Source organism: Lagopus muta, chromosome 4 (genome assembly GCF_023343835.1).
Source record: "Lagopus muta isolate bLagMut1 chromosome 4, bLagMut1 primary, whole genome shotgun sequence".
NCBI classification, from domain to species: Eukaryota; Metazoa; Chordata; class Aves; order Galliformes; family Phasianidae; genus Lagopus; species Lagopus muta.
The window spans coordinates 35,377,844-35,389,998 of record NC_064436.1 but is presented as its reverse complement, the minus strand read 5'-3'; the positions used below and the strand labels follow the sequence as shown (position 1 = coordinate 35,389,998).

The 12,155-nt window shown below is 40.2% G+C and overlaps 1 protein-coding gene across 8 annotated transcripts in view; it reads right to left on the bottom strand.

Moving 5' to 3' along the window:
• Positions 1-12,155, bottom strand: part of SEC24D (SEC24 homolog D, COPII coat complex component) — a 119,897-nt gene that overhangs the window by 44,293 nt on the left and 63,449 nt on the right. For 3 of the 8 annotated variants that reach the window (XM_048941846.1, XM_048941849.1, XM_048941844.1), the window contains exons 2-3: positions 3,732-3,929; positions 2,108-2,225 (exon numbers count right to left, since the gene is read on the bottom strand). In XM_048941846.1, coding sequence (XP_048797803.1) covers positions 2,108-2,225; positions 3,732-3,885 — 272 coding nt within the window. In that variant the 5' untranslated portion in view covers positions 3,886-3,929. Of the gene's footprint in view, positions 1-2,032; positions 2,226-3,731; positions 3,930-6,517; positions 6,571-6,775; positions 6,878-12,155 lie in introns of those variants that run through there. The other 5 variants (XM_048941841.1, XM_048941843.1, XM_048941845.1 and 2 more) reach the window with 5 other exon arrangements.

Below are 12,155 nucleotides of genomic sequence, written 5' to 3'. Positions count from 1 at the left end.
CTCAAGTCTCATGCTGAAACAGTTAATTGGGATGATCAAACTCGCCAGAGTTTTCTCATCTTCTGCTCAGAAAAAGTATATTGTTGTTAAAAGCACAAAGAGAGAATGCCCTCCCACACACAATAAAAAAGAATATGCGTGTTTGTTTAGTTACTAGAAGCAAATAAGAATGTATTCAATGGAGGAGAGAATAACTGTATGAAAACTTGAAAAGTAAGGAACTTAAGTTTCTGAACACTCTCTCTTCACCCCTTCATAGAAAAGAAACTTCCTTCCTGGGGATGAATGAAGTCTACTCAGAAAACACACATTCAGTATCTCTGCAAAGAGAGAGCAATTAACAGAGAAACCGCTAAGGAGTTCCCTGCTGTAGAGAGAAAAGGAAGGTGCAGGTGGGAAAACCTGCTGCACGGTTATCAGACATGGGAAAAAAGGAGGTACTGAAGAAAAGGAGGAGGCAATACATGTGATGCTGCTTTATTCTGGACAAATGAGATTTCAGGCTCTCTCTCAAGGATCTACACTGTTTTACCTACAACCATTTCTAAAACTGAGGTGCATCCTAGGTATATCAAAAGAAAACTTCGATGCGGATATTCCCTTTGCCAGAAGAACACCACTCAGCAATCTGTGAATTAAACAAGATCTGGATAAAGGAAGAAAAATTAAAAGCTTCAGGACAATGACTGGAAGGAAAATAGGAAAGAATCAGCATTTTTCTGGGCTGGTCGTGTCAACTTGATTCTCTCTTCCTTGTTTTCCGGTCTTCAGAACAACGGACACTTCTCCCTGTTCATTAGTACATTGTCTTTTACAATGGATCACCAGTCTCTGCAGGTCCTTTTCACACAGTGATAATGCACAAACAAGCTTTCACATTTATACGCCTCATGAAACACACGTGCCTTTACTTAAACACAAGTAACTATGTCACAGCTAAAAAAATACAGAAGTAGAGCAGGAGTTCAAACAGTTAGCTCACCCACTTAGAACCCTCTGAAAGACATACATTTTGTAATCAAGCTTATCCACCCAATCTCTTCAACTCCTCATACCACAATTTTTCCAAGATTTTTATAGCCCCCACTGTCCCTAGCATTCTCCCTTTACCCACTCCTGTCTTCTACATTTCTTTCTGTAAGCTCTGGAGATAGGAAAACAACACTTAAAGCATTGTCATTGTTAATCTCAGGCCTGAGCAAAAAAGCAACAGTCATTAACTTGAAAGGCAAACCTGTATTATAAAATGTCTCTAAAGTAACCTGCAGAACTTCAGCGGAGCTCCCACAACAATGAAGCAAAGATACCCTGAAAAGGGGGGAAAAACCTACAGCTATACAGACATGACTACAGCGAGAGCGGGGTTGGTCTCTTCTCACTGGTGACAGGTGACAGGACGAGGGGAAATGGCCTCAAGTTGCACCACGGTAAGTTTAGGTTGGATATCAGGAAAATCTTTACAGAAAGAGTTGTTAAGCACTGAAATAGGCTCTCAGGGAGGTGGTTGAGGCACCATCCCTGGATGTGTTTAAAATCGTTTGGATGTGGTGCTCAGGGACATGATGAAGTGGAGGGTTGTTAGAGTTAGGTAGTATGGTCAGGTTGCAGTTGGACTTGATGATTTTGAGGGGCTTTTCCAATCTGAGCAATTCTATGATCCTATGTCCAGACTCTGGTCCAAACTCACTGACAACTATTAATTTTTTACAAACTTTCTGGTGCCTCACAACAAAGGAGAATTAAGACACCAAAAAATGACCAAAAAAGCAGCTTCTGCATATTAAAAAAAATAATAATAATCATAACATCTTACTGCTGCTTATGGACAATAAATCGAAAGTTGAAGGAGGAAAAATAATTGAAAATAAAAAGCAACTCATGATAAAGACATGACTTGCTCTAAAAACTGAATTAATGGAATTATGGGTTATAATCTATGATCAGGCATCTTAACATCACAGGAACTAAACTACGAGATCCAGTTCAGAAGCAGAATGAGTAAGAACTGCCAAATATAAAAGAGGTGCCATACCTAAATGGCAGTGAAGCAGCCAAAGAGAGGAAACAGAGGTCAAACAAATCTCATGTACTAATTCTTGAAAGTCACCTATGTGGCTGTTGTCCTGCTGCACTTTGGAAGTTGTTCTGGCTGACTTGATGTGTACCAGGTGGTAGAGGCCCAAGAGGAGTCGAAGATCCAAGAGGCACAGTTGATTTCGACATACCTGCCAAACAAGAAGTACTTTTATGGAAGAATCCTGTAAAAAATGCACAAGATCATCAAGAAATACAAGTGTACAGCCCTGATCTGGCAATGAGAATATCAGCTATAGGTGGCCCTGCATGTGCAAGTGTAATCAGACAAGATAACCTCAAGAGGCTCTTGCCAAACTCAGCCATCTTCTAATTCTGTAAGAATAGGCAGATTTTTTATCAGCTACAGAAGCAGACATGAAAAGGGACAGTAAAAAGCAACTATATAGCAGTTGTTAACTTTTCAAAAAAAGAACACAAGGGGGACAGTAAGAAGGAAGTAAAGATGGAGGAACAGACCCTTTGATTCACTTTGGGTTACTGGAAATTCCCTATTACCCTGTTACCTTTGCAGAGAAAGCAAGAGGCCCCTTTGCTTTAAGAGACTTTTGCCAATAAGACTGCTTGGAACAGCCTTTAAAAAATGCCTCCATATGCAGATCCAGTAAAACTATGCTAAAAAGGTGCTATAACCCTCTTTCATAATTCAGAACTTGAACATCAACTTATTATAATTTATGTTATCGTCAGAAGTAATTCTGACTGTATGCAGCATTGGGCTAGAGTCACAACTCCTGCTGGTTTTAATAAGAATTTTAGAGAAACCGGATAAAGCTTTTTCTGTAATTTAATGATACCACAAAAATCAAGCAGACCACACTATTTAATATAGTGGATCTTTAGTTCTGTTATTACTGTATTCAAACAGTACCCAACTTATGTTGAGTTTAATGTAAGTATCACCATATGTCTGGTATTAAAAAATTATTCAGTCTTTTTTATTGTTTTCGATATTGTATCGCGGAAGAAAATTACAATTAAAACAAGAGAAAATTAATGCTGCGTGAAGGACAGATGATAATAGGTTTACCTTCTGGCCATCAACTACATCATCTGCAGCACAATTACATCGGTAGAGATAAAAAGAACCCATTTACTTGTAAAAGCTACCCAATTCCCCTCCCAGTAGAAAGTAATTGTCCCCTAAGTGGTTAGAAAGCAGATGGGCTCCACTTACCATACATTATCCAAGCACATCACCAAGCATGCAAGACTAAGTAGGAAAATATCAACTTGTATTCATAGGCAAGTTTGTGCTCAAGAACTTGGTTGGGCACAGGTCCTACTGCGAAAAATACAACGTATTTCTGAGAGCCTGCTTGCCATTAACATGTATCAGTTCAGAACTGCTGCTCTATTCCCAGAAATCACTTCTTTCTACTTTTCTGTACTAGGAGTTAACCACAGCACTGCTACATACTGCTTCTTGGACAAGAGTTCACACACAAGGGTCAGAGTTCCACTACCAGGCACCTTATATTAGCATCTGAACAACAACAACGCAGGCAAATGTAGCACAAGAGCCTGTTACACTAGCAGTGTAAAACTGAGCAGTGTGCTGACCTAAGTAAGATGAAGAGACACAAAACACCACAGAAACGTACAGTCTGAAGAGACATTCTAAGACAGTTACGTACCTGGTTGAGGTGCTGCTGTATGTGAGGAGTTCGGGTCTCCATAACGCCCATAATGAAGTGAAGAATTAGGTGGTCCAAAACCTGCAGAAAAGCCTCCCATTCTTGGCTGGGATTGGGAATATGGAGGAGCTGTAACATAACCCTGTTGACTCATGATGGCAATATTCTCATTCCAAGTTTGGAGTACTCTTCAGGAATCTGCAAAAAAGAAAGTGACACCTGCTATTACTCTTCATTCTTTGCAATATTTTAGAAGGCTGAGAATTACATTCCCAAAAAGACAGAAGACACATTAGAAGGTAAAAATTGACCTAGCAAGATAAACAATCCTCTCGTTTGTCAGGTTGCTTACTTTCCTCAACAATGTGAATTTAAACAAATCACTGAAATTATCTGAACAAGATTAACCTCTCCCTGGCCCATAGAGAGAAAAACTCTAAGGGCGCGTATGTGGAAGAAAAGTAAAAAGAAAAGTCTAAAACTGTTCCCTTTAACAGGAAAATCTAAACTTCTAATACAACCAAAAAAAAAAAAAAGACAGTAAGTCTAATACTCTAAATACTAATTATTCCAAAGAACAGATTGGAACATCAAAAAAAGCAGAGTAACTGGGCTACCAAATTCCTCTAGTCAATCTGTCTCCTATCCTAGCAGACCTGTCTTAGATGACAAAGTATTCCACAGTGAAACTGTTATGGCCTCAACAGTATCATATGTTGTCCTTGCTGCTTCCATGCACCTTTTTCCTAAGCTTTCATATCTTGATTTTGTTGTTTTCAGAGAAAGGGAGAACAAACAATTGAATAACATATTTTCCCACCATGAGATTTGTTCTAAACAAATCTAAACTTTCAGAAAGCTTTCAAAAACAAGGAAAGCTGATGAATGCTAAACCAGATGATTCTATTTCACGTGATCAGTTTTCAAATACAGAGCATTTTCCATCAAAGGTTTTAAAAAATTACTGAGGTAATATACAATGAAGCCTTGACTGCTAACTTCCACTTTACCAGATAAAAAAATTTACTTTGATTTCATGTTGAATTAAAAAACAACAAAACAAACAAACAAACAAAAACCAACCAAACCACAAAAGCAACAGAATTCCACTGATTTTATTTATGCCCAATTTAAAACTGTTTTGACAAATGATTAGGATCTGACCCAGTGAAGTACTTCCGTAAAAACCCAAGTACACAGGAGAACTAGAGATCAATTAAATAAACTAGTATTTCAGATGTTAAACGTTCTTTTCAAATAGCTTTCCCAACCATCTGTATTTCATGTTTTCTGAGTTGCAGAATGGGGTGGTCTCAGAGCACGCAAACACCTTAAGGAGTTGTGTTTCAGAAGCATGTATGAAGGCACTTCAGAATTAGATACACGTCCAAGATCACAACATATTCAAGCTGTGCTACCACATGGCAGTAGACAGAAGTCATACTCATCAGAAAACCCATCTCTTGGAATCTCTGATTAACCATACTGGAGAAAAAAAAAAAAAAAAAAAGTTCTACTAATCTTACCCATCAGACAAGAAATCAGTTTGAGCTGGGTACCCTCCTCACAACCTGGCCATAGTACTAAGTCTCACTTGTCAGCATGGCACTAAGTTGCTTTGGATGGGTAAGCCTGGGGGACTGCCTCCTATTTCTTAGTTAAGAAGGTAAAATAAGAATAGGAAGAAGAAAAAAAATGAATATGTTTATACAGAGAGGCTTCTTGCTGTCAGCCATACTTTTTTTCCTTTCCCCACCCCCATCTGAGAAGTGTGTTTTAGTTACTCCAAAAGACAATAAATCAGTACTAAATTACCTACACAGTGGTATAAACATATACATATTTTAAACCTATAAAGAGATTTTCACACTGAGCAACAGCCAACACCTTCAGCTATGACAACATCCAGGGGAAACGACTTCCTCCACTGCTTACTCACACAAAATCTTGCCACGTCGAACTTCCCACAGACAGCATAAACACATGCAGGCTGTGCTGACGAGAGGCAGCAACCAAACATAAAAAAAGCTTATAGAGCACAGTTCCAGATTCTACTTACAAGCAAGCACATTTAATCGCTTCCAAAGATACGGACATAGAGAAACTCAAGATGTAACTAGCTTCAGCAACACCTATGATATCAATAGGAACTGACTGCTTAAGTTTTATCAAGTTCTAACAAGAGACATACAGATTCTGTCTGGAAATCAAACAAGAAAGATCAGAGAATCTGCTAAACTGAAAGCTCTCACTGGGTTTATCCACTACAAGTATCAGTGCACAGGACAAAAGTTCTTGTCTCTCTTAGCCCCAGTTTAATTTGTTACCCAAGGCCTATACACCACTAAAACAAACACTTCTCACAACAAACTGCTACTAGAAGACTGGTTGTCATCTTTTTATCCAGAGGGTTGCTCTATTTACGCAATGCTCTGCTGCACCAATACCACTATGAAGATGTAACACTACATTAAGTACACGTAGCATCATGATCTCAGCTACCTGCAGGGGAACTGTTAACTTTATATTATTTTCGAGACGCTGTGCTTGGCAATGTAACATCTGGAAAGAGGCACTGCTCCTCCCCAGGGCACTCTACAACATCATTTTTGCAAATAACGTTTGGCACGCATACCTGTACACATACAGACATATAAAAGGAGGACAGCCACATGCATTACGCTTACTGTTTATAACATACATTCTGGAAAGAGGAAAGCGGAAGGCATCACTGACCCCAGCTCCGTGCCCAAACGGCACTCGGTTAGCACCTGTCTCCCCATTACCTGAGGCCGCACGTCAGTCAGCGCTGTACCAGGTGCTGCTCCGAGCCCAGAGTGAGACACGCCCGCCCGCCGTGCCCCCACACACGGTCTGCCACCAGCTCCCCCGACCTCCCGCCCTCGGGCCAGCTCGCAGGGCGACCCCTAAGCACCCCGGCACCGCTACGAAGCATCCGCTGCTCCCCACACGGGGCGCAGCCACGATCTTCCCTCCCTTGCCCCCAGCAAAAAGCAACGGCCGCGAGCCGGGACAGCCGTTACCTGGGCGCGGTGCGCAGCCCTCACCCGATAGAGCGCGCGCCACCAGCTCACCAGAGTGCCACGTCTGAGCCCGCCGCGCGCCACCGCCACGCGGCCCCCCCCCCCCCCCCCCCCCGCTCGAGAGCGCGCCCGGCAGCGCCTGCGCAGTGCCCGCAGCGACGCCGTGCCCTTAGCGGCTGGGAGGGAAACGCCGGGAAAGGGCGCCCGCCTCGTTTCATGACTTTTTTTTTTGTCGCGTCTGCCGGCCCGAGGCGGGGCCTGGCCGCGAGCTGCCGGCTTTGAGGAACATCGGGAAGGACCCGATGTGAAGTCCTAGAAGTGTGATAGGGAGGTCGTTCCGAAAGTAATGCCTCCTGCTTATTTCCATTGAAACTACAGCAGACACAAAGACCGCAGTAAGACTATTTGACAGAGCAAATTTTCAGCTACACTGCTTTTGTTGCCACTTCTGAGCTGAAACGCACCACCCAGCCCCACACCGGGCTCACATCCACTGTTTGGTCTCCACAAACATTCAGCAAGGGTCACTAAGTATCACTGAGTGCCACTGTTTCCTTATGGAGAAATCCAGTGACACGCCTTGGCTTCATACGCGCTTCCATGTCAGACACCATTTTGTCAGACTGCCCCTCTGCTGCCATCTGTCACACGGAAACAAGATGTAATGGAGTACTGTTGGGAAGGTTCAGCCTCTACTGCCACACCACCACCATCTACCTCTGATGCTGTGGGCCAGCAACATAAAACAGGAGGCATTACTTTTGGAGTGAACCTCATAGTTGTTCTCAGATGCTTTTAAAACATATATCTCTGACATTACACGCATATACAAGAAATTATGCCACCTGGATATCTAGAGTAAAATGCAATATAGAACATCACATATTTTCCTACCCCAGTTTCAGTTCCTGCCTTGGTTGCAGGATAAAAGAAATGTTTTTCTAATTAACAAATTAGAAACATGAGAGTAAATGAGAGAGATGTGTTGGTCCAAGTTAAAAAATATTTTTTGTGGGGTTAAGAGTAACAAAAGGCACACAAACAAAAAGAAAAAAGGAAAGGGAGGGGAAGAGGGGAGAGGAGAGGAAAGAGAAGGGAAGACCAACAAACCCAACACCTCATTCTGCTAAAGGCAGCTTCACAATTCAGATGCACCTGGAATTCAGGGTCTACTGGCTTTCTCATCCTTTGAATGCTTGTTCTGCAGCCCCAGTAAAGCTTTTGAAAGGCAGATTTTGGGGCTGAACAGTTTTACATGCAGCTAAATCTCAGTAACATATATCAGGACAAGACTATCAAAAACATTTATTACTATACAAAAGAATTATGAAAAAACATCCAGTGCCTTTGAAATAGATGTCAAAAGTAGTCTACAGGAGTATCGTTGCCATGAATGAGTTGACTGAAGCCTCAACAGGCAACACAAAATGACAAAAATAAGTCTTAACCTGTCTTCATACACTACTGAATGACAGAAGCAATTCTCTAGCCATTACTGGAACCAAGACTTTTGACATTTGACCAAGACTTTTTGTTGACATTTTGGACACGTCAACAAAAATCTTCTGAAACTTTTCAGATCTCTCAATCTGTCTAACCAGAATGGAAATGTAGACCAGGAGGTGGCAAGCATCATCTGCATATGGTTTTGGCTCCAGAGTATCGGTGACTCTTCCATAAGCAGGATGCAAAACAGTGCCTTTCAGCACCGCTCTGCTGCCATTTCACCAGTTGTCCCTCCCTCTTTTGCTGGTAATATGGACACATATAATTACCTTATGCAAAATTCTTTTGAAATCTCAAGCTACTGAGAGGAAAATAATGATGTTAAGTTTGGATGTCCCCTATTTTGCCGTGGAGACAGGCTCTCTTGTACTACCAGCCCTGTTGTGTCTAGCCTGCAGCTATTAACAGTAAGCAGCTGTGGATAATTCAGCACAGAAGAGCACTGCACTTACTTTGCCACTGAATACTTACTATCAGATTTCTCCTCTGTGAAATCAGCTTTAGTGAAGTTGATCAGTAAGAGATAGCAAGGAGAAGCAATGCTATGGTCAGTTCTTCCCTTGTTTCAGGATGGCTCAGGATGTCTCTTTTCTGAGACCACAGCTTTCCTTCCATCTGCATGGAACGCTGAGACAAAAGGCATCCAGTTTGCCATGATCTTGACATTCTGAAGCTACAAATAATACTCATCTACAGTTTCCACTTGTAAATATTAAAAGTAATTTAAGGTCTTCTATTTCAGAAATGTGGAAACATCATTAAAGATTTAAGTGCATTACTGATCCGGAAAGTAATTTCATAAAAAAAAATGACACTGCAGGATTGCTAAACTGGTGTCACTTCATTTTAGTTAAATCATTTTAATTAAACTCTACCATAAAATCTGAGTCAGATTTTTCTTCTCTATAGGTGTTGAAGGTTTCATAGGTTTTTAACTTACAAAGGTGTTGAAGGTTTTTGTAGGTTTCTTTAAAATCAGTTCATCCTCAAGTTGTACCTACGTAACCAATGCTATTGAAAAAGAACATGATTTCAGATACTTGAGATCTAATTTAGAGTTATCACAATTAAAGTAAATAGAATAATTTTTCTAAATCTAGATGCTTTTCTTTTTCATTCTGATAAAAAAATAGCAAATCCTCTGCTTCCAAAACCTTGAATTTAAAGTTCTCATTATATTTTTTTCTAACAGATCTGAAATAAAGAAAACAGTCTTCCATCACTACAGGAGATATTGGTTACAGAATCAACAAGAGTACTCTAAAAGACTAACTCCGATCCTTCAGAGAGCAATATTTTTTTTTCTTTTTTTACTTCCCCCTCCCCCCCACCCCCCCGACGACTTTAATCATTTGAGACTGATCTGTTCCCTGAAATTATTACCAGCAGCCAAGAAAAGCCCCTCATGGGCAAACAGACTCCATGTCTCTATGTTATAACACACTGCATTAAGACAATGTATGATTCAGCGAAACCTAAATCCTAACCTAATCTTCCCATTTAGAGGATGTCTTTAAAAAATGTCCTTAGCTGAAGCTGCCAAGAAGAATGAGAACTATATGATGCATTGGAGATACAGACATGTATCTCTCCGGGTGATAGCTACAGTAAGACAGTTAACATTTATTGTGTTAATATACAGCTGTTCAGTTAACATCTGCAGTTTAGTGTTGTATCATTTCTTTTCTATCAAAATATATTCTAAACCCTTTCCTTAAGGCAGGATGAAGACAATCTCAAGTATGTTCTTTAAGAAAAGTGTTTTATCACAAGGAATGGCTCATAAAACTCCCAAAGTTCTACATATCCAAAGGCTTTTTTTTTGGTGATGATGGTGGTACCGGCTTTCTCTTAATTTCATGTGTGTGTTCTGCAGACATAACAACAGGTTTATTTTTGCATAGCATCTAAAACTCCTAAAAGGTGCTTACATGTTCTTTTCCTATGTTGCTTACAACAAATCACAAAAGCCTTTAATGCTTTGTTTTCTGTATAGTTATGGACGGCAGTTTACTGTGAAGTGTTTTACTTTAGAAGTAAAATGGAAATGAAAATTTACAATTTTGTTAAAACAAAAGAAAAGGCAACTTTTTTTTTTTTTTTTTAAAGCAATGAAATATTGAAGAGATCATGTTGTGTTTTTTTTTGTTTTTTTTTTTTAAAAAAAAAGCATGACTGAGGTCAGACCAAAAAATGTGAAAAAGAGGAAAGATTAGTATTTCAGGAAACAGCTCCCTACTGAAAGAAGAAACACATCAGTACTTTGACTTGTAGCATTTCTCATATAAAAAACTAGGCACCTTATAATCACAAATAGGGTCACAATAGAAGTGAATACTGATCTCTCAGTTAAACAACTTCAGTAGCATTTAGAAAATATTACTGAAAGTACACCCTTTAATGACTGCCATATATAAAACAAAAGCAGAGGCAGAAAAGGGATTTTAGAATACGAGGCTGACGTAGCTGCTGTTATTTGGGGGAAATAACACAGGTGATGTTAAAATCTTGGGCATACAGTTATTGGTACATAATTTTCTCTTAAATAATTGGTCTTAATTAGATACTTCCTGTGATAGTGACTATCCACATTAGTCCTATTTCACATTAAAGGACAAACTAACTTTATTTTCTTCCCCCCCCTCCCCCCCCATGATCAGACACTAATGAAGCAGTTGATTAGTCAGAGTACCTAGACCCAAAATCAAGCCTGGCCAAACAGAGGGGACACAGGGACACAAGAGTTGCTGAGCACACAAATCACAAAAGAGATCCTCCTTTACTCCCTATCTGACTGAGGACATCTCGCTCCATAGTGATGGAAAACACAGTTCTACCTCAGGCTGCTCGCAGCATACCATATGCAAAGAGGTCCTGACCCCTCACACTCATTAAAGTTTCCCAAATATTTTAAAGATGTAAAGCTGTAAATCCGAGCACCCTGCTGAAATTCCAGTTCACAAAATTACAGCCTGTCTGTCTGAATTCCTCTGCAAATTCATTTAACTGAATATTAATCTCTGTTCCCTGTTGTGAACTGAAGACTGGCTGCACTTGTACAGTTGCTGGTGGCCTTTCAACAGCTGCATTGTTCCACCCTAGATATGGCTGCATTTTGTTACAATCTGTATTGGCAGAGGAGAGAAAGGGCTGGGAATGTGCCATTCTCTCTCAGTCTCAATCACCTTTAAACAACGGTGGCAAATGGTAAATCCCCAGTGATAAACCCTTTTGCTTTTACAATCCCCAGCATAGGACAAAAACCAACCTTCGCAGAGGACAGTCCAATCCTTGCCTACCTCAAAAAACATCTGTAAAGTTTACTGGCACATTTGCAAACATAAAATTGTGTTTATAGATAAAGCATGATATGTAAGTGAAATGGTGTTTAATGCCATTATTTGCCTAAGAGACTCTTATTGGGTCTTGTGAATAGGGCACCTGCTTTAAAGCTAAGTTTCTGATTTCTTGTTAACTTGGCCTTTTAGGTAAAACCACTCTTTCCCTGAAACTTGGCAAACCAGAAATGATTATAAATGTTCTAAGGACCACAAGATCTATGCAAGTCAAATATTATAACAGCTAATGTGCTTTTGAAAACTCACTGTGGCTGCTTTTCTAGGAAAGATTTTCTGGCTAGTTTAAGCCTCCGGATTTTTCAGTGTCTGCAAACTGCAAGGCTCATCTGCTTACTCTCAGTGGCTGTTGCTATTTTGGTTTTCTAATGAAATCAACATTCTTGCAACTTGATCTGGAACATTTACAGGAGATAGATTCAGTGTTCTGAGAAAACTGCTGTGATGTTTCAGTTGGGGAATTTCAATTATCATTTCCAATTAGTTTAGTACTGTCTAAGATGCATGAGAGTGGAAGA